We start from the raw sequence: 23,521 nt of genomic DNA, 5'->3' as shown, positions 1-23,521 counted from the left end.
TCCTCTTATCCTCACTCTACAGATAAGGAAGCACGGGTACAGAGACATGAAACTTGCCCAAGTCACGAACAAGTAGCCAGCAGGTGGCAGAGTAAGGATCTGAAGCCAGGCAGTCAGCTCCAGAGCCCATAGCCATGTCCACTATAAAATCCTGTGTCTCATTATTACTGGCCCAAGATTGTCTTCAGCCCACAGAAAATCATGGAGGGTCTCCAAAACACACTCCAGCTCATGGAAAGATAAACATTATCAAACATTACCGTTTATCAAGATAAACAGCTGATAAAGGAAAGTCTTATTCAAATTACCTTGACACACCAAGAGAGCTTTGCGGCAGTCATCCATGCCAAACCCCAGCTCCTGCAGTCTAGCCAGTTGTAACTCTAGGGGGGGAAAATGGTATATATATTTTTGTAAGTAATTTAATGTAAATTAACCCACAGACTAATTGAAGCAAAAAAGAACCAAAAAAAAACAAGAAAAGAAATTCAGAAACTGGGGACTCAAACACTGCACTGCTATAGGCAAAAGTAAGCTCTTAATTAGAATTTATCAACTGTACCCTGAAATTTTTAAGTCTTTTCCCTATATTGGCTGTCTTTTAAATGCTTACAACTGAAACTTAGTATTATTATCCATATAACTTTGGAGGAAAACTTGAAGTTTAAAACTAAACCTTAGCATTATCCATACCTCTGAAAGAAACTGTAAAAGGAAAAATACTGTAGGCTAGAACAGTTGGTTTGGGCTGTTTATTTTTAAATTAAAAAAAATTAGACAGTCATACTTAAGACCTACAATTATACTTAATGACACAATTATACCCTGAACAATTTAATTGTGCAAAAGAAAATCTGAAAAGTTAAAAAGAAGGGGAGTTTTGGGAAGACTCAGTGGGTTTTATGGTTAATACCTACCCAGGACAGGGTCTAAGGTGTGTCTTGTCCCTTCTCTGATTTCCTCTCCCCTTCGAGATGCACCAGGAAGGTAACTGCTGAAGGAGTTAGCGTCCGAGGCCACTGTGTCTGGTACTGCAGCATTAGCTTGCTCTGGGATGGATTTTGCAATGGCAAGAAACAGCTGAACATCATTATAGGAGAGTCTGATATCCAGGGCCTGTAACTGAATCTAACAAAATTTAAAAGGTGGCAGTTTTTAAAGTTGCACTTGCTTTTGTGTCCACACCTCTTACAGGTATCACTCTAATTCAAGTTCTAGAAATCCAACAGACATTTCTCATTTTGAAGACAGGGGAGATCTTGAAATTAAGCATTAATAGCCATGAGGTAAAATGTCTCAGCTGTCAGGTCAAATGTCACAAAACTGTACCAAATAAAAAATACCAAGCAAGGAAAATTACTAGAGCACTTAATACTTCAGTAGAATGATTTTCATACAAGCATATTAATCATCAAAGCAGAGAATCAGAGAATGGCTCTGGTGGAGACAGGATCACCTATTAGCAACACTCTGTTAATCCATTTTGCTTTGATCTATTTAATTTTTTTAAATCTCTGACCACCCAACAAAATTTATCTCTCCTTTATTCAAACAGAACTTTAAATGAGTCATGTTCCACATTAATATTTCTGAAAATCTGGTCTTCCTCAGACAACAGCAATTCAGCTACCACTGGTAAAAGCAGTACAGACACCAACACAAGACCACTTTAAAATGGGATGTCTGTTTGAAGTCTGGGTATAGTGCTCTATTTATTATTCATTTTTTTTTGAAGCCCGAAAATCAGAATGCCTTTTCTCTCTCTTTCAAACCTCCTATGGTTCAAATGGATTACTAATTAATTATTCCCCCTCTACCAAAGAAACAAAACATCAAAGTCTTAAGCCGTCCTGGCCTGGCTTCACCTGCTCTGCTTCTCCTCCCCTATCCTCCTCACTGCCCTATAGACTTCTTTCTTCTAGTGAGACCTCCCTCGGTCTCAGGTCTGCGGGCCATTTCTGCCCCTGACTCTGCTGCTTCCTAATTTGCAATGCTCTCCTTCTCGGCCTATTTACATCCTACCCCTCTGATCAGACTCACTTTTAGCTTCACTCACAGTCAATATTCCTAACTCTGCTTTCTGTAATGTTTTATAGAACTTCAAGATCACACCAGACAATTAAAAGGTCTTTTATCCTCCACAAGACTGAAAGATCTTCTAGGGCAGAGACACTGTCATATTTATTTATTTATTTTTATTTTTTTTTTATATATGTTTTTTTTGTTTTGTTTTTTTATTTATTTATGGCTGTGTTGGGTCTTCGTTTCTGTGCGAGGGCTTTCTCTAGCTGCAGCAAGTGGGGACCACTCTTCATTGCGGTGCGCGGGCCTCTCACTATCGCGGCCTCTCTTGTTGCGGAGCACAGGCTCCAGATGCGCAGGCTCAGTAGTTGTGGCTCACGGGCCCAGTTGCTCCGCGGCATGTGGGATCTTCCCAGACCAGGGCTCGAACCCGTGTCCCCTGCATTGGCAGGCAGACTCTCAACCACTGCGCCACCAGGGAAGCCCCATATTTATTTTGTATTTGCTGAAGTAACAAAAATGTTGTTGAGTTTGGCAGAGTAAATAAGTAGTTCAAGCAAAGGAAAGTGTTTGAGAGTGTCTCAGTGTGTTACACAGATTTGTCATCATTACCTCTAAGACAGGTGGGAAGTCTTCACTATTGAATGCATCCATCAATCCTGAACTATTCTGATAAGAAGAATTCCCCACCAGCTCCACTTGAATTTGTACTGGATCAACAATTGAAAGAGCTGTGTCTTGCTCATTTCCTAGTCGGCATGAAAACACCTAGAGAATGAAATGCAATATGGCAAGAATTAACGTCTGACTTAGGAAGAGTCTAACCATCAGGAGAAAAAGAGACTATCTCAGAAGCACTCAGCCCGAAAATATCAAGAAACCCATAACAACCATTGACATGAACACTGTGAAGAGGGAGGCTGACGCTCTCACCCACTGCCAGGAGCACAGTGGCTCACCTGTGGGAAAGGCAGTTTAGCAATATGTAACAGGAGGCTTAAAAATATCACACCCTTTGATCCAGTAATCCTACTTCTTACTAGGAACTAGCCCAAGGAAATAATGCAAAACATAGAAAAATTCCCTGAACCATTATTTAACAGTTAATCAAAAAATTAAGTGCAACCGAAGTTTTATCATATCTACTCGGTGGAATATTTTGTGGCCATTTAAAAGGAACAGTTTAAAAGACCATATGAAACATAAGAAGACAGTTACAATATAGGTTATGTGAAAAAGCAGCCCAATCAAAATAATATTACGCCATAACTATAAGGAAAGAAACACATCAAAATGTCAAGAGAGATTATGTAAGGTGGGATAGGTGATTTTTTTCCCCTCCCCTTCCCTAATTTTATGTAATATAGTTGTTACTTTCACAACTGAAAATAAATACATTAATTTTTGAAGCTAGGTGAAAGGTACACAGGGGTTCATTAGATTATTCTGTTTACTTTGTGTATGTTTGAAATGTTCTATAATAAAAAAAAAAAAAAAAAAACGTATTTATGGGGAGAGGAAAGGGAGGGAGGACTCCCATTCTAGGACCAAATTATGTTGCACGCTCAAGAAGACAGAGGAAAGCACTGCTTTGGTCTCCCTTGCTCCCTCCCCGCTTTTTGGCATTTTCTAGTGCTACTGAAAAACATGCAACACCAAGGTCCTCTGCTGTATTCGAGTTTAACTCATTTTGCTTTCTTTATAAGTTCTCCCCCAGTGATGTATTAGGGTGGTCTTAAAATTCAGATCCAATTGTGCTGCCTAAAGAACAAGATTGAAAGGAATTTCCAGGAATCTCAAATATTTTGCCATGTAGTTTTTCTAAGGCTTTGGAGCAGGAAAGTTTCATTTTCCTTTTTCCTTCAGGGGCTTCTGCTACACAAAACCCAATTGTACCTGACAGTTCATTAATTAATCACTAAACTTTCCCATTCAAAGCTGGTATTGTGGTGGCTTGGAAAGCAGACGAATCGCAATTTCATGACCAACTCACATCACACCAGCGTGCAAATCCCTCCTCTCACACTGAGGTTTCTTTACATGAGAGAAACAAGTGGTAGAGAAATAAAATCTCTACAGGTTTTATTCAGCTATTTCTGACCAGAAAAAAAAAAAAAAAAAAAGAAGTTCCATATGCTGCTGACAGTGAAAATAATTTTTGTTCGTTCAACCTCTGAAATACCACTGGAAAGAACTGGGCATGAAAAAGCTTAATCATAAATGGGAAGGAAATGTTGAGTATCCCTGACCAAATATTCTAATATTCTAACAAGAGGAATGTTAGCTGAGATCAGTGACTTAAGAACATCTGACAGAGACAATAATCTACCTAGTTTCTCCTTCTGTCTCCACACATCCTGGCTTAAAAAGAGGCAGAGCAGTTTTTGCTTAACATTGTATAATGTAATTTTCTGGCTACAAAAGCCATCCCAGTGCAAATTAGCTCCTTCGTGAGATCAGATCAGAGCCACAAGCACCTCTATTAGAGACTCAGTCCTTTAGGTCAGGCCTGACTCTCTAGACGTGCCCTTTTATAGATCAGATATTCCCAGAAGGATAACAGAGAAAGTCCTTAACACTTTTATAGACAAGCTTCCATGACCATAAAGCCCTAGGTCTTCGGAGGGACAAGCACTCAACGTGGGGAAGGGGATACAGGAGAAACAAGGACCCCTTCCTCACCTTCACAATTCACCAGGGCCTAGACCTGCAGAACTAGAGGACACGACAAGGAGCCCGGCGGGGTAATAGGGACTAGAAGAGTTCCCTCGAACTTTCTGAGGAAGGGAGGGTGAGAGAGAAAGAGGTAAAAGACCCTGCACACATTCAAAGCCTGGGGGGCTGAATTCACACATTAGAATAACCTGGTAGATTTGAGGAGAAAATGAAGAGAAGAGGACAAGGGCCCTCCAATCCCATTAATTATTTCCCTGAATGAAAGTTTAGAAGGTAAAATTCTCCTCCAGATGCTTTTCTCTTGAGCCAAACATTTAGTGTTTCAATCAACACACAGACTTCTTACCTCAATGCCAAACAAACTTCCTGAAAAGGGCCGATCGACAAACCGGGGCTTATAGGTGAGCACTGTGGTGCCTTTGAGAATAATGGCGTTGGTATCGAAGCAGGACACATCTTCAACGACCACAAACTCTGTGCCTGGAAAGGACGGCATTGTCAACTAAGCCAAAGCTGTGAAGTGGAAAGCAGCAGGCTGTCGCAAACCAGGCAGCACATTTACTGGGTTGGGGGCTGACACGTTGGCCAGAAAGATCTGTTCTGCAGGATGCCTGCCGACACTCTGCTTCACTTCCAACCCGAACTAGTTCTCTGTATCTGGCCAGCCACAGCTGAGCTGACAGAGCACTGCACAGGCAGAAAAGACAGGGATGCAGTTTCTCTCTTTAGCATATAGTTTTAAACTAGGTCTCCTGGGAGGCAGAACAGACATTCAGAAGCTCCCTCGCCAAATGACGACCTGTTTTAAAAATCCCAGGAAGTAGATTTAGATACTAATGTTGGTTAGGCAACATAAAGCACTAGGTCATCTATGTAGCTGTTTAAGTTGTTTACAAAGAATGTGGACTAATTTAATGTAGACTTTTTTTAATTAGTAGATACAGACAGTTTTCTATTCATCTGTACATGGCAAATTTACTTTTCGTTTCCATTAAAAAACATGTATAAATTGAACTTTTGAAACTAAATCCACTTCAAGTGCAGTGTGCTCTCCAGCTTCTTCCAAACCACTGAGCAGTAGACAGGGTATATCACAAACATAACGATAAATACACACATATGTACAGATGTACTGTAAGAGTCTACTAGTTAACAAAAACTGTAGTAAATCTGTTTGTAAAGGAAAATATTCTTTTTGTAAAGACTTTGCTTAAACTCCGTAAGGTACATCTGCTGGGGCCCTAGATATCAAACAGAAAATTGAAGCCTGATTTAACACTGGGAAAAAAGACCACTGCGCATGGGGGGAACTCAGGCCAGGCATATGCATTAGGGCGGCAGAGGAGAGGGACTAGATCCTGAAGCCCCGTGTGGGCCAGCTCAGTGTGGACCAGGCAATCCCACCTGAAAACGGAGGTCAGGAACTTTGACACCTGTTGGTGTGCAAAGGATGCAAATGTGTAAGAGTGCTCGTGTCAAAATACAGAGGCAACAGAAAAGTCATCCTGTAAGACACACATGGAGCCTAATATCCAAACTAAGAAAATCAGTGACTCACAACTACATATACTTACCTGTTACATTGACCTTGACCTCCAGGTGCCTTTCAGTAGACAGAGGAAGGGAAGACCGCTTGGTAACTACTCCACTTTTCACGGTTTTGGGAATTACAGCAGATTCGCTGCTAGAGTTACGGTGACGCGAAGGAGTAACTTTAGTTTGCTTCTTAATATCACTGGGGGTGTGGAGAAAATCATGCACTAACAGCAGCCAGTCAAATATGAGAAACACACGGAGATTGTTGAGAACTACTGTGAAACAGGAGGAATCCTTTGTAGACCTACAAGAAGGAAGATCATAAAAACAAAATAGGAAAAGAGAAATATATTTCATTAACTTGCAAATATGTGACTCAATTGGGGCAGGTGGTACTCCAGCATTTTCTAAACTGAACTTTGAGTATCAATAAACTCTGAATCCAGGTTTAATAAAATATTCAGTGTATGTTTTCAGAAGTCAGTCAGATTCTTCAACAAAAAGGAATACGCTGTAAGAAAGCAATAGAGTGCATGTCATCCAGCAGTTCCTAACCAGGGGTGATTCTGTCCCCTGGAGACATTTTTGCCACAACTGAAGGGGTTCCTACAGGCATCTAGGCATCTGGTGGGCAGAAGTCAGGGACGAGGCTAAACATCCCACAATGTACAGGAGAGGCTCCACAACACGGAATGTTCTAACCCACAATGTCACCAGCGCTGAGGCTGAGAAATGTCGGTGTAGTAGGAAGAGCACAGGCTTAAATCTTGTCAATTATAAGCTGTGTTATCTTGGGTAAGCCACCTACCTTCTCTGAGCCTGCTTCCCCACTTATAAAATGAGAAATAATAACACTGTAAGAGATAAAGCGCCGGGCACATAACAGGTTCGAAAAATATCAGTTCCCTTCCCTACAGGCTGTTTCTAGAAAATCAATGAGGCACTCTTTCTTTGATGTCTAGGATCACTTCTTTATAAACATCCAATTTACATACTAGTATGAAACGATTTTTCTAGCTGGAACCGGCCTGAAAGCCCAGATCTTTTAGCCAAAGAGGGCAGACAAATAAAATGACATTTACTGTGGGTGTAACCCCAAGTGCCCTAGAAGTAGAGATGCGGGAGAAGGGGAGAGAGTATTAGTTTTGTTGCCCTCATTACCCCAAATTCTATATTTGAGGTGAAATATAGAATTATAGTCCAAGGAGGACTCTCAGGCCTGGCCTCAAACCATGGTGTGGTCAGGGGCTTATCCAGGCCCTGTTAGTATACCAGTAGGCAGAGATGGGTAAGATAGAAGAAAGATGGGCTAGGGACACCCCTATAGAGTTTTCTGGGTAGAGCTTTGTTCTATGAGCCCAAAATCGCTTCTGGGGCTCTGCTTCACATACCTGCTTCCCAGTCCTAAAAGGGGCTTCTATTCAGGAAAAGCTGATTTGGAGATATTTTTAAGGCTGGCTTCTCTAGGCTCTTATTTCTCCTAAACCTGGCTCACTGCCTCTAGAAAAAGGGCACAATGCTGCATGTCTCCTTCATACAGACACAGCATTTTTCACAGAAACACTCTACCCTTTTGTAATAGAGAAAAAATGTTGCCCTCAGTAAAATTTTTCCACCCCATTTTGAACACAGACCGTCAGAGCTATGAACTAACTGGAAAGTCAAAGTGTGTCTGATCCCTTTTCTGGAAAATATTTCAAGCCTTTAAACACTGTGAAGTGATTTATATTTGACACACAAATTCCCAACAGAAGAGCAATTCTTCTTGAGACACAGAAGGCGTTCAAAAGTTCCAATCAAGAGAACATTTTAACCCTCTCACTAACAATGGTATTTCTGTTAGCAAGAGCCAAGGTGTAGGACTTTATTATTAGCCTCCAAGAAATTATACACCTTTAGTATATATTAATATTTTAAGGCTCCTTCTACATTAAAAATATGATAAGTGGGACCACTAGATGACATTTAGGAAGCCAGATCAACAACAAAGCAAACCCAAAAAGAAATTGTTTCTGCAGATAGGCCAAAGAGCAATACATGCAAGCCTCCTGTTCAAATAAACATCATCTTCAAACAAAGGAACTGCAAATCACAACCAGCTTATCATCTGACTACGGTCAGGCCAATCACTAAAATGTGGTAGGCCTGACAACTGTTAGAAAAGACATGGGATTTGAAATCAGAGGCCCAAGTCTGAGTTCTGACTACTTCACTCACTGGCTGTGTTATCTTAGAAGAGTTATTTAACCCCCTCCAAGCTTCTATATTGGTATCCGTAAAACAGGGAAGAAGTCACCCACTGGACAGACTTGTGAGAATTAAGTTAAAGGTGGGTAAAGTGCCTGGCCCATGGTACGGCTCAGTAAGAGGCAACTAGCATTCCTATTACTGAACTCTTTTAAAGTTCATGCAAAAGTTTGAATATCTGCTTTGCTAGACTTTCTAAAGGCATATGGAGATCACAACCCCTCCCTAAAAAAAAACCTCAACCCCGAGGAATTCACTGAACAGCACAATGAAATGTCAGACATATTTAAACATACAAATGTAAGAACAATCTTGATAATTTTTTTTTTCCTTTTTTGCCTGATCAAGAAGTTTTTCCCAGCCTTCTTACTTACTGGTTTATATTTACAACTTATCTGATAACATTAAGCACTAAGAGAATGAAACCGACATTCAGTTCCAAAGGTCTCCTTTTGAATCTCTATCGATCAGACCTAATTTTTCAGTTTTCCAGTCTAAGCCCACCTAGTCATAAAATCTTACAGTAGTGTGCCATAAAATAACACAAGCTACATCAGGAATCATCAAAACAGCTCCCCTCTGTCCCAAGCAGTATGCCAGAATATCTTAAGTATTACCTCCACCCTATGCATGAGGTGGATGAGGTGGGTACAGTTATTCTTTCCTATTTTATAGAAGATGAAAATGCAGCTGAAAGAGATTAAGGAACTTGTCCTTGGATGCATTACTAGAAAGTGGTAGATCGAGGTTTGAGCCCAGCTCTATACGATCCCCAAACATGTGCTCTTTTTACACACAACACTGCCTCCCATAATACCAGGAAGAAAAACATAATCTAGTTCAAAGAGGCTAAAGCTCTTTTTACATGGAGAAGTCAGTCATTAAGACTTGCATAGACAAATCAATAATGCAAGTCAAAACCACTTTCCCTTCTACTACTTCTATAGACCAAAAGACTTTTATTTTCCCCTTACATAAGCACAATTTCTTCCTTCCCCAAGTCACTTTACATATTAAAACAGTCTACAGCTGGTTAATTTTAAGAATCTGGTTTAATTCTAAACAACTTTATTTTTAAGGCAACAGAGACATCTTTTGGCCAATAAATGAAACTGCATGGTTACAGGAATACTAATATACAGTATGCTGCACTGATAAGCCATTATCTATTTATCTTCTCACTGATTCCTTGCTCCTTTGATGTTCTAAAGCCGACGTGGTCTTGGCCCAATGTCCATAGAAGGAAATGTCTTGATAAAGAAAGGCAAAGTCAGGGTCTGGATCTCCTACCTGAAATGCAGTTCGATCTGAATGGATCCTTGGGTAGTGCTGCTGTTCTTAGAGGGCTGAAAGATACAGGTGAATACGTTTGTCATGCCAGGACTGGTCTTCTGCCCAGCATAGCGGGTGTCAAAAGCCATCATGGAATGCGAAACCAAGTTAACGGACTTCGTTTGGTTGGAAAAGCTCTCATAGAGCAGTTTACATTTCTTGAAGTCAAATCTAAGGGAGAAAGCAGACAAGATGTTGAACGCTTCCATTTTACAAAATTATGTACATTTAAGATAAAAGAACAAAATCATAAATATGCCTAAGTTCTATGAAGAAGAATAACTTTCACTCTGAGATCTGTCACTGATTTTAACAGTGTCCACAAAATGGATTTAGTGTCACTTTGCCTTGTATCTCACTTTCCATTTCCAAGGAGATGCTCTTGTCCATAGGAACTTCGTGAGAAATAACAATACCACGTATTTATTATATACTTGGTTCACTAGCATTCTCATTTCTCACCTAAGTTTAGTAAGACTATATATTTGTAATAATCCCCAAGGGATAATGAGGGTCCCTTTAGTCCTTCATCTGTCAACTCCTAGCCTGCGTGGAGGATTCTCTCTCCAGAATCTGCTGAATTTTTACATGAGACCACTAAAGTTTACTGGGAACTGCCACAACAAATAATACTTTTCATACAGAGAAATAATGCAGCTGATGCCAACAGAAAATGCATCTGGAACTGCCACTGTTTTAGTAACAGAGAAAGCTGCAATGGGCAATCCATACAGAATTACTCCACATTGGAAAAAAAACTAAGGGCATAACCAGTCATCAGAAAAAACTGCTGGCTCACAAGATAATCAATCTGGGACCCCAGCTCCACCACACCGTGTTCTGATCAGCTGAATTAGATACGGGCCTGAATGAATTTTTAAGGGAAATACAAAATAGAAGATAGAGTGCTTCCATGGAAAAATTACTAGACTTGAAGTCCTGTTTTCATATACTGAACCACTTTTCCAGCCATATGATTGATCTTACACTAGTCAAAAACTCTATCTGGAAAACAGGAGTAATATCTGCTAAACTTTACATGGCTGTCAAGAGATGAAAATGAAAAGATTATCAAGTGTGAAAATACAATGCACTCTTGAGGGTTTTATACCAGTAATCGCAAATTCCTGGCCTACACTAACCAAGAAAATGACATAAATTAGTGAACTGCTGGGTAAGCACATGCCTTATCTAAAGGCTGCCCAAGTTGTTACTCAGTTTCCAGATGCTTCCAATTGAGAACACGGGCCCAGTATTGCCAAAGCTTCTAATTTTTCAAAAGCTGAAATCCAAACTTTTTATGTGCAATTCCCCAGTTTTCAAATGTTGGCCAGTTAGTCAGTCATCACTGCTGCTCCAGATAGCTCTGGGGCTCCCCCCATGCAGACACACAGCAAAACTACTTCCTGACTCCTTTGTGCTCCTGTGGGACCATGTTCTAGCCCCACGGGGTTTACCAGGGATTCCACTGCCATTCAAGACCACTCCAGGGCTATTGTTTTTCTTGCTGGCACAGCAGGCTGCTGTCAGTCAGAGTAACTAGAGTGAGCAGAGCAGCCCAAGACCCATAACAGACATGAAACACGAGGAGAAAAAACATCGTCACTGTTCTAAGTCACTGGTATTTTGGAGTGCCTGTTACTACAGCCTAACCTCAGCTATCTTGACTGATAGAGACTGATGAATTTAAACTTTTAAAAAGCACTGTGCAGACCAACAAAAAGCATCTTGCAGGCAGACCACATTTAGCTGTGAACCACCACTCTGCAACCTCTGTTCTATGTCAGAGCACAATGTGTGCATTATTTGTATCACCATTACTAACAGTAAAACAGTATAATTAAAGCCATACCTGGCTAAGGACCCAGCACCTTCTTTTCCTTTTGGATCTTTCAGCTCCAGACTTACATTTACCATATCAATGAGGAAACACATGCACGTGTACACTTCTCCGCTCAGAACAGTCTGGAAAAGGAAAAAGCTGATCAATTCATAGTCGATGCCAATCTAAAAATGGGGTCAATGCCATGAAGTCTAATTTACTCGTGGTTCCATCTTCTTTCCCCAGGTGACTTCGAGGAACAGATACACAGGATGACCATCAGCTGAGACCACGAGAGTTACTGAAGAACCTAACATCACACTCACATGAATCCTTGGGTCTTGTAAATCATAAGGCCGCATGAATTCCTCGATGGGCTCTCCAAGGTTGTTCTCCAATAAACCCCGGATCAGCTTGTATTTGTACAAATCCAGAGAGCAGTGGACTGAGGAGAGATTGCCATGGATAGATATATCTGGCACAGTATGACTTATTTCTCTATGAAAAAAGAAAAAAGGTCACTTTCACAAACAAATCACTAACTTAATGTTGACATAGCTCACACCCAAATATAAGTGCTAACATGTACCCACCTACATTATCAACCAATTAATTTCTAACTTCCAATGACAAAAATTTCATGTGGGTCCACATGAAGCAAGTTAGTATAACTGAGTGTCATGCTTCAGCTACAAAAGGCCACTTTTCTCCCAAAACATACATTTAGAAAGTCCCCAAATCTAACATGAGTTAACTAAGTAATCTATTAATAAAGAAAAATTTCATGAGACTCAGAAATAGTTTAAACATTATAGCTGGGAAAGCAATAAAAAAAAAAAGATGACAAAACAGAAGGGAAACACACTCACAGGTACAAAGAACAGAGGGGTGGGGGCTGGGGCAAACACAGGTGAAGGGGGTAAAGTGGTACAAACCTCCAGCTATAAAATAAACAAGTCATGGGGATATACGATACAGCAGGGGTCCCCAACCCCTGGGCCACAGACCAGTACCGGTCCACGGCCTGTTAGGAACGGGGCCGCACAGCAGGAGGTGAGCGGTAGGTGAACGAGTGAAGCTTCATCTGCATTTACAGCCGCTCCCCAACGCTCGTATTACCACCTGAGCTCCACCTCCTGTCACATCAGCTGCAGCATTAGATTCTCACAGGAGCGTGAACCCTACTGTGAACTGTGCACACGAGGGATCTAGGTTGCGTGCTCCTTGTGAGAATCTAAAATGGACAACCTGGAAGAAACAGACAAATGTTTAGGAAGGTATAACCTTCCAAGACTGAACCAGGAAGAAACAGAAAATATGAACAGACCAATCACAAGGAATGAAATTGAAACTGTGATTAAAAATCTTCCAACAAACCAAAGCCCAGGACCAGATGGCTTCACAGGCGAATTCTATCAAACATTTAGAGAAGAGCTAACACCCATCCTTCTCAAACTCTTCCAAAAAATTGCAGGGGAAGGAACACACCCAAACTCCTTCTATGAGGCCACCATCACCCTGATACCAAAACCAGACACAGATATTACAAAAAAAGATAATTACAGACCAGTATCACTAATGAATATAGATGCAAAAATCCTCAACAAAATACTAGCAAAGAGAATCCAACAACACATTAAAAGGATCATACACCATGATCAAGTGGGATTTATTCCAGGGATGCAAGGATTCTTAAATATACACAAATCAATCAATGTGATACACCATGTTAACAAATTTAAGGATAAAAACCATATGATCATCTCAATAGATGCAGAAAAAGCTTTCGACAAAATTCAACACCCATTTATGATAAAAACTCTCCAGAAAGTGAGCATAGAGGGAACCTACCTCAACATAATAAAGGCCATATACGACAAACCCACAGCAAACATCATTCTCAATGGTGAAAAGCTGAAAGCATTTCCTCTAAGATCAGGAACAAGACAAGGATGTCCACTCTCGCCACTATTATTCAACATAGTTTTGGAAGTCCTAGCCATGGCAATCAGAGAAGAAAAAGAAATCGGAAAAGAACAAGTAAAACTGTCACTGTTTGCAGATGACATGATACTATACATAGAGAATCCTAAAGATGCCACCAGAAAACTACCAGAGCTAATCAATGAATTTGGTAAAGTTGCAGGATACAAAATTAATGCACAGAAATCTCTTGCATTCCTATACACTAATGATGAAAAATCTGAAAGAGAAATTAAGGAAACACTCCCATTTACCACTGCAACAAAAAGAATAAAATACCTAGGAATAAACCTACCTAACGAGACAAAAGACCTGTATGCAGAAAACTGTAAGACACTGATGAAAGAAATTAAAGATGATACAAACATATGGAGAGATATACCATGGTCTTGGATTGGAAGAATCAATATTGTGAAAATGACTATACTACCCAAAGCAATCTACAGATTCAATGCAATCCCTATCAAACTACCAATGGCATTTTTTACAGAACTAGAACAAAAAATCTTAAAATTTGTATGGAGACACAAAAGACCCCAAATAGCCAAAGCAGTCTTGAGGGGAAAAAACGGAGCTGGAGGAATCAGACTCCCTGACTTCAGACTATACTACAAAGATACAGTAATCAAGACAATATGGTACTGGCACAAAAACAGAAATATAGATCAATGGAACAGGACAGAAAGCCCAGAGATAAACCCACGCACCTATGGTCAACTAACCTATGACAAAGAAGGCAAGGATATACAATGGAGAAAAGACAGTCTCTTCAATAAGTGGTGCTGGGAAAACTGGACAGCTACATGTAAAAGAATGAAATTAGAACACTCCCTAACACCATACACAAAAATAAACTCAAAATGGATTAGAGACCTAAATTTAAGACTGGACACTATAAAACTCTTAGAGGAAAACATAGGAAGAACACTCTGACATAAATCACAGCAAGATCTTTTTTGATCCACCTCCTAGAGTAATGGAAATAAAAACAAAAATAAACAAATGGGACCTAATGAAACTTAAAAGCTTTTGCACAGCAAAGGAAACCATAAACAAGAAGAAAAGACAACCCTCAGAATGGGAGAAAATATCTGCAAACAAATCAATGAACAAAGGATTAATCTCCAAAATATATAAACAGCTCACGCAGCTCAATATTAAAAAAACAAACAACCCAATCCAAAAATGGGCAGAAGACCTAAATAGACATTTCTCCAAAGAAGACATACAGATGGCCAAGAAGCATATGGAAAGATGCTCAACATCACTAATTATTAGAGAAATGCAAATCAAAACTACAATGAGGTAGCACCTCACACCAGTTAGAATGGGCATCATCAAAATCTACAAACAGGGCTTCCCTGGTGGCACAGTGGTTGAGAATCTGCCTGCCAATGCAGGGGACACGGGTTCGAGCCCTGGTCTGGGAAGATGCCACATGCCGCGGAGCAACTAGGCCCGTGAGCCACAACTACTGAGCCTGCGCATCTGGAGCCTGTGCTCCGCAACAAGAGAGGCCGCGATAATGAGAGGCCGGCGCACCGCGATGAAGAGCGGCCCCCGCCTGCCGCAACTGGAGAAAGCCCTCGCACAGAAACGAAGACCCAACACAGCCAAAAATAAATAAATAAATAAATAAATAAATAAATAATAAAGGAATTCCTTTAAAAAAGAAAAGTAATTAAAAAAAAAATCTACAAACAACAAATGCTGGAGAGGGTGTGGAGAAAAGGGAACCCTCTTGCACTGTTGGTGGGAATGTAAATTGATACAGCCACTATGGAGAACAGTACGGAGGTTCCTTTAAAAACTAAAAATAGAACTACCATACGACCCAGCAATCCCACTACTGTGCATATACCCTGAAGAAACCATAATTCAAAAAGGGTCATGTACCACAATGTTCATTGCAGCTCTGTTTACAATAGCCAGGACATGGAAGCAACCTAAGTGTCCATCAACAGATGAATGGATAGAGAAGATGTGGCACATATATACAATGGAATATTACTCAGCCATAAAAAGAAACGAAATTGAGTTATTTGTAGTGAGGAGGATGGACCTAGAGTCTGTCATACAGAGTGAAGTAAGTCAGAAAGAGAAAAACAAATATCGTATATTAACGCATATATGTGGAACCTAGAAAAATAGTACAGATGAACCGGTTTGCAGGGCAGAAGTTGAGACACAGATGTAGAGAACAAATGTATGGACACCAAGGGGGGAAAGTGGCAGGTGGGGAGGTGGTGTGATGAACTGGGAGATTGGGATTGACATGTATACACTGATATGTATAAAATGGATAACTAATAAGGACCTGCTGTATAAAAAAATAAATAAAATAAAATTCAAAAAAAAGAATCTAATGCCTGATGATCTGAGGTGGAGCTGAGGCGGTGATGCTGGTGCTGGGGAGCGGCTGCAAATACAGATTATCATTAGCAGAGAAGTCTGACTGCACAGAGACTATAATAAATCAACTGCTTGCAGACTCATATCAAAACCCTACCAGTGAGTGGCAATTGAAAACAAGCTCAGGGCTCCCACTGATTCTGCATTATGGTGAGTTGTATAATTATTTCATTATATATTCCAAGGTAATAATAATAGAAATAAAGTGCACAATAAATGTAATGCACTTGAATCATCCCAAAACTGCCCCCTACCCCAGTCCGTGGAAAAACTGTCTTCCACGAAACTGGTCCCTGGTGCCAAAAAGGTTGGGGACTGCTGCTATACAGCATGAGGAATACGGTCAATAACACTATAATAACTTTGTATGGAAACAGATGGTTACTAAGCTCATAGTGATGATCATTTCATAATGTGTGCAAATGTCTGATCATGATGTAGTATACCTGAAATTAACATAATATTGTACAACAACTATATTTTGATGAAAAAGAAAAGGTGACAAGCTCTTTATTCATTTAGTGATAACTAAAGTTAGAACCAGTGTTTCATAATGAGCCCAGACGGGACATTAGGATAAAACCTGAATCAGTCACTCATTTCAGCAGAGATGGGCAGGAGTGAAGTTGAAAATGCCTGGGTGGGGGGAAGATACCTCATCCCAACACTGAAGAGTTTTTTCTCTACCCTCCTAGAGGTGAAGTGGGCATCGTGGATCCTGCAGACACTATGCTCTGAGTATATAAAGTAGAGGGTTAGGATTTGAAGTGGAAGAGGAATACAAAAAACTACTTTGTCTATGGAGAAAAACCTACATATAAGGTGAAAAAAGACTAGTCACGCACGCAATCAACAAAGAAAAGCTGGAAAGGATTACCAAGAACCTCTGGGTTCCCATGTCTGTGGTGTGAGAAGCTGATAGAATACCTTGTGTTCAGTCATCACCTTCTATCTGGGCTAACAGAGTATAATTATCTGCACATAAGCACTGATGGAAGTGGGTAAAGTTTAGATAAACAGAGTAGTAAAGCACATTTTTTTTTTGGAAAGCATTACTTGAAAAGAAAACAAAGTGTTTGATTTCTAAATAATGAAGCTCCTCTTAAGACTTCTAGGCCAGTAAAATAAAATACAGCCCATGCCAACCATAACTGAAAGCCAGCCAGGGAGCACTTGAATAACAAGTAAGAATGAAACACAAAAATCTCAGTGAGAGCGGCTAAACTGTATCATTAATTCAGAGAGAAACAAAACAGTGATATTAAATGACTTGCCCAAGCCCAGGACCTGCAAAGGGAGTAGCCAAAGAGGGATTAAAATCACACCCTGGAAAAGCAGTGACACTGCTTTTCAAAATGCTACAAATGAAAATCTCTTTCATTACTTTACAGCCATGCCTCATCTTTCCCTGAAGTTAAGAAGCAAATGTTGCTGCTTTCTCCAAAATTAACGCTCCAAACTGAAAGGCATCACACACTGTAACCAGCTGTCCCAGTCCACGCACAGGGGCCAGGCGAGCGTAAGCGCCACCAGAGGACCTTTTTAATATACACCTGAGGCTAGGCCCTGAGAGCCAGGTTCTGCTGGTCTCAGGTAGGGTCGGGAATGTTTCTTTTCAGTAAGTTTCCCAGCCAGATATGGAACTAATGACAACTGAAGCCATGCTCTAAACTACAGATATTAAGCATCCTGTGTTTTGAAGCCAATTAAAAGGTAAATTAGAGTCAGTTCATCAGTTTTTATGTAGTACTTTCAGATGGCTTAATAGAGTGAAATGGGCAAAACAGCATCTAAACAATTATTCTCATTAAATGGAGCTCCAGGGTAAACAGCAATAGCAGGTCCAGAATCTACTGTATTTGGAACATAGACTCCAATGTCACTTCTTCCAAATACCTTCCCTACCTCCCTACTCCCATCAAAATCCATGCTAAATTCATGTCCCTTCCTCTTTGTTTCCAAGGCACCTACTACAATCCTACAACACAGTTTATAACACTGAATCAAACACTAAATTAGAATCATATACTTACCTTCCTATATCCCTCAACAAAATGTAAGCTCCATGACGGCAGAAGTTTTTTCTTCCATCACAGGAGCCCTCATGTCTAGCAGATAGTAGGGACTCGATAGATATTTGTTACACAGATGAAAAAATAAGTGAATACCTATGCCCTTCCAGACTTAATAGCACTGATTTCCAAGTTATTACGATTCTACTTACAATAGACAGTTATTTGAATATAGACCACTCACTTGTCCAAGTTCCTTTCCACCTGCAATTTCAGTCTACAAGGCTCAGTCAAGAGGCTTCCCCCTGTCTGTCGCACAAAATAGGAGGGGAAGATCAGGTCTCCACTACTGTCTTCCGAGGCCTTAGTATACTCTCGTGGGTGTCTCTCTGCAGCAAAGATGTCCATGTCTTGTAGATCGACGACAATGCAATCCAGCAGGCAGACGTGGTCTTCTACACAGACCCAAGGAAAGAGAGACAATGAAGAAAATGGGACCCGGAAAGGGCTGGCCCAGAACAAAACCAGAAAGCCAAAAAAAGTTCATTTTGTCTTTGGAAAATGTTTAGCACTGCCTGCGTCAGAAAGCTGGGTGACCAGAAGTCTCCACTCTGGCACCAAGACCTCCGTCCACAATGCTCCGCATTTTGGACATCTCCTGCCCGCCACCTGCATGCAAGCACGTACTGTGCCACGTCCCCTCAGCGTCTCACTGCTGTCCCGAGACACTAACTGAGGCTAAAGGACTTCTGACGAGAAGTACTTAATATGCTCCCTCCCAAGGAGATCCCACAGGGGTCTCGTGTAGAGATAATGTTACCCAAAGGTTTACAAAATTTTCCAGCAGCAAAATTCTTTTTTCCAAACAAACATCACGTGTAACCATTTCCACCAGCACTGATCTAATCCATACCACCTCCATTCTTGCCTAGACCACCATAAACTCCCCTCCAATATACCCACACAATTCCAGTCTGCCCTCACAAAACCATTCTGCTCACAAAATACCTCAGTAATCCTTAAAAAAAGAAGTGGGACCAAAACATTCTTTTCCTTTATACTTTGATGGCTTTGTTTAATGCAAAGTTCTTTCTGTGAAACTCCCCTAAATCCCTGTAAAGCCCTGCATAAGCCCACTGCCGACTTTTCCAACCTCATCTCAAGCCATTCTCTACCTTGCCCATGAAGCCTCGGGCTCACTGGCCTTTGTTTCCCCCCACATGCCAGGCTCTTTGCTGTCTGAACAGTATTACCCACAGCATACCCTCCTCTCTCCTTCTCAACTGGGTCCTGTTCTTTCGCTTTACACCATTCTGTCTCTCCCACAACATTTATCTTAATCTGGCAATATTTAGATTAAGATTATCTTAATCTGTCAATATAAAGCTTATTTAATGGCTTTCTCATATCATTCACATGATAGGAACTATGTCTAATAGCGTGTTACTAAACAGGAGAACATAGCATGTTAATATATAGGAGAACAAAACATTGTTAACACCTGGATTAGGCAGGCACTAATTGAATTAGTTCTTGCCTTGTTACTGCATCGATAAATATGTGAAGAAGACAAAAGTGGAGCTGGTCTGGCAGAAGGGGAAAAGGGATGGGAACAAAGAAAGGGCTTCAGAGATTTCCTAGGGTTGTCATGGAATCCCAGGGATATACAGAAGCAGTTTGAAAACCACTATCTTAACCCAATCTTAATCACATATAGAATTCCAGAAATAAACAGCAAATCAGGAGGAGAAATACTGTCAGGAAAGAGATCTTTCTATAAAACATCCTAAATCACTTCTTATAGGCTTCTAAATATATGTAAAATTGGCCTTATTCCTAATCATCATTGTCACCAGGACAACAACGGCAACAGAAGACGTGTATTGAGTGGCCCTATGTGTGCACCCAGCCCCACCCCACCCCATGCTGTATGTATTTGTTATGCATGTATAGACTGGTAGGCAATATCATGTAGGTTAAGACTGCAGGTTCTGGAGTCAGACTGCCTAAATTCATAGTCCAACTCTACCATTTACCATCTACATCTACAAAACTATGGTCAAGTTACTTAATCTCTCTAAGCCTCTGTCTCTTCATCTATAAAATGGGAATTAAAATAAAACTCTAGGGCTTCCCTGGTGGCGCAGTTGTTGAGAATCTGCCTGCCAATGCAGGGGACACGGGTTCGAGCCCTGGTCTGGGAAGATCCCACATGCCGCGGAGCGGCTGGGCCCGTGAGCCACAGCTACTGAGCCTGCGTGTCTGGAGCCTGTGCTCCGCAACAAGAGAGGCTGCGATAGTGAGAGGCCCGCGCACCGTGATGAAGAGTGGCCCCCACTTGCCACAACTAGAGAAAGCCCTCGCACAGAAACGAAGACCCAACACAGCCAAAAATAAATAAATAAATAAAAAGAAAAGAAACAAAGACCCAACACAGCGAAAAATAAATAATAAAAATTTAAAATAAATAAATAAATAAATAAATAAATAAATAAATAAAATAAAATAAAACTCTATATCATGAGGATAAAATGCAAAAACTGATGAAAGAATGTGCCACAACGTCTGGCACGTAGTAAGTGTTCAATACCCAGTCTTTTGCTGAGGACTACAATAATCTCCTTTAATCAGCAATGTAACTATAAACCACTTTGCTGTCACCTCTGGGACTACAAGGTACCACAAGGAGTTAACCATTCCTTGCATCTATCTAACAAAAGACGTTCGGCAGCCTCCCTCAGCTAGCGTCCCACATTTCTCGAAGTCCAACCATACTGGACTGATTTTCATCCACTGATTTTTGGGGCTAATCATATTCTGCTTCCCACACTCCTTGGAGCAACACCTCACTTATCCAATCCATCACCCATCCAGAAAACCAAAAGGCCAAAATTAGGCTTGCATCTGGAATGGCTAATTGTCAAATTCTAGAGAAGAGCCCAATAACTGGGTGGTTCATGTCTTCCAAAAACTGTCACTCATAGTATTTCTTCTGTTACCTAATTCACACTAATATTTTTTTCAGAGTTCTTTTTTCTTTTTCTAGAATTAAATAGTGACTTGCAGGGATAGTGTCAGGACAGTGACTTGCAAGGATGTGTCTAAGGATGCGGGAACTGTTCTAGTTATACTCACCAACTGGTGGCAACTGTTTTGACATATAAGTCCTAACAGACAAGCTAAATCTTTTTATTTACACTGTCTTACCAATTTAACCCTACTCTAGAAGTCACCCAATGTTCAATCTACATCCTAACGTTCTTAAGCCTTCTAAATCAATATCAAAATCGGATTATCACTAAAGACATGCTACCACTTTGTGGGCATCTGCTGGTACAGGATGCATCCCCCCCTAGGCTCCTCCAACGGTCTCATGCATTTGCCCACCTTCATCATGCAGCTCCTCTCTCCTCTTTTACCTGGACTCCTGGAAACCTGACCAACAGCGGGTGTGGCTTGCTGCCCTTGCTGCTTGGTCGAAGTACTTGGCACAAACTCGCTCTTCAGGCTGCCTAGACTCATTCCAACAGGAGGCATCATGAACAGCCCCTCGGAATGGGTCCCTTTCAGGTCCTCCATGCTTGTCACTTTCCTCACACTGTGTTTGGGAGTACCAGTTGGAGAAGCTGAAGGCACAGACTCCTGGGAAGAAACAGAAGAAAACTAGAAGGCAGGAATGGGGGTGACTGTACCTACTATCCTGGAAGTCCCATCCCAGTCCCTGGACTCTTCAAAGACTCTCTACCACTTGGTACCTCCCAAGCCCCCCAGATCCCATAAACAAAACGGTCACAGGGTCATGATACTTTCTGCCACATGTAATTATTTGCAGAGATATTACATATAATTCAGTACCTGTTGAAAACTATAGCAGTTTTGCAGGAACATATTTGATCTTTCGGCTTAAAAGCAAATGTCAAGATACTAATCACTGGTGGTTTAATCTAGGTCAAATACAACAAAAGCAAATCTCTCAGCCATATGATACATTGCTGCTTTGCTGGAGGGGAGGTACTTATTGCTCTAAGAAAATGCATCTAACAGCAATACGGAATAAAGCCATTGTAATGTGTTTGTACTTTCCAGAAGTCTCCCCTCCTGTGTTTACATTTCTCATCTAAGTAACTGCAAATGAAAACAAAATGGAAAATATAGGTAAGCCATTCATATTATGTTTCTGCTCAAGGGCATAAAAATTAAGGGCAAATACAGAGTAAAATTAATTCTGTAATTCTACTGAAAATAATATACGCTTTTCTTACATACTTAGTACCTTCAGTTAATTGCTAACGGGGTAAATCTTTTTCAGCAGAATGGTTCAATAATTGACGTTTAAACTTCCCATGGTTCCTTCCCCCAAGCCTCAGAGCTACATATCCAAATGGCTTCTGCAGGGTCGGTTTGTTCTCATCTCTCCCTTCTCACCAACAAGCTGGAAGGAGGGGAAGAATTGTTTTCCTTCCAGTACTGCTTTATATGTGCATTCCTCTCAGCATTTGAAAACAAGATGATAATACTGTTTGCCTTCACAGTTATCTTGAGTAGTAATTACATGTAACAGTGAAAGTCCTTATTTTTTGCAATTCTTTTTTGCAAGGCAAATTACTAGGTAAATGCTATTATTTAAGCATTTCGACATTAAAAACCTTCCCTCTTGCTTAGTTTATTTAAACTCTAGAGAGTATTTGTTGCTCTTTCATTTGATTCATCTCTCCATCCTCTCTGAGTGGGTTTAAATAAATCAGTGGCTTGAGGAGATTAACTCAAAGCTTTTGAAAGACTTAGAAATTATGGTTTAAGCACAATCTATGGTTGAGAACAATGAAAGGAAAAACATATGTAAAAAATTCAAACCTGCGCTCATTAAGACATGGATTTATGTAAAACAATTCCAAACACACGGGAGTCATAGAACTCAAAGGCAAATAACCCCTCTGCAAGCTTTGATTTCAGGACTATTTCCTGTCCTTTAACCACTGGAATGCATGTCTAGTACAAACCTCACACGTGCAAATGCATTAAAGGGCACATGTAAAGCGATTTTTGGAGAAGAAAGTCACTACTCACTTCACACAGGCCTAGATCAGTGGAACTTGACTGTACATGTGGAGAGGTAAGTTTCACAGATAAGTTTATCTGATTACAAATACTTTAACAAGCGACACACTCCAAGCAGCCCTTATGGAATTCTACAGAACAACCACTGGTATGTAACAAGATAAAGTTTTTCTAGTATTTAAGGAAATAAAATAAGGTCACCAAGAAAGTACTACCTAGGGCTTTAAAAAGAAAAAAAAAAAGAAATTGCTTTTAATGATCCTTAACAAGGGCTTCTCTACACAGGAGGGAAGTGATTTGCCAAAGCAGAGGGAAAAGTGATAAGCAGGCTTTCCCAAGTAATGAAATATTTTAAAGAATTGTTTTTTAAAATTTTCTTTTTTAAGAATATGAATGTGAATTGACTGCTGAATCCCATAAG

The 23,521-nt window shown here is 40.5% G+C and overlaps 1 protein-coding gene across 12 annotated transcripts in view; it reads right to left on the bottom strand.

Moving 5' to 3' along the window:
- The window catches only part of VPS13D (vacuolar protein sorting 13 homolog D), a 252,930-nt gene that overhangs the window by 173,538 nt on the left and 55,871 nt on the right, over window positions 1-23,521 (bottom strand). For all 12 annotated transcript variants that reach the window (XM_059913516.1, XM_059913544.1, XM_059913555.1 and 9 more), the window contains 10 exons: window positions 21,462-21,684; window positions 18,287-18,497; window positions 11,962-12,133; window positions 11,666-11,778; window positions 9,772-9,984; window positions 6,273-6,538; window positions 5,045-5,178; window positions 2,635-2,790; window positions 918-1,128; window positions 309-383 (listed from right to left, as the gene is read on the bottom strand). In XM_059913516.1, the coding sequence (XP_059769499.1) occupies window positions 309-383; window positions 918-1,128; window positions 2,635-2,790; window positions 5,045-5,178; window positions 6,273-6,538; window positions 9,772-9,984; window positions 11,666-11,778; window positions 11,962-12,133; window positions 18,287-18,497; window positions 21,462-21,684 (1,774 nt within the window). The remainder of the gene's footprint in view (window positions 1-308; window positions 384-917; window positions 1,129-2,634; window positions 2,791-5,044; window positions 5,179-6,272; window positions 6,539-9,771; window positions 9,985-11,665; window positions 11,779-11,961; window positions 12,134-18,286; window positions 18,498-21,461; window positions 21,685-23,521) is intronic.

The sequence above is a fragment of the Balaenoptera ricei genome, chromosome 1 (assembly GCF_028023285.1).
Source record: "Balaenoptera ricei isolate mBalRic1 chromosome 1, mBalRic1.hap2, whole genome shotgun sequence".
In the NCBI taxonomy this organism is placed as follows: Eukaryota; Metazoa; Chordata; class Mammalia; order Artiodactyla; family Balaenopteridae; genus Balaenoptera; species Balaenoptera ricei.
This window is presented reverse-complemented; position numbering and strand designations above follow the sequence as displayed.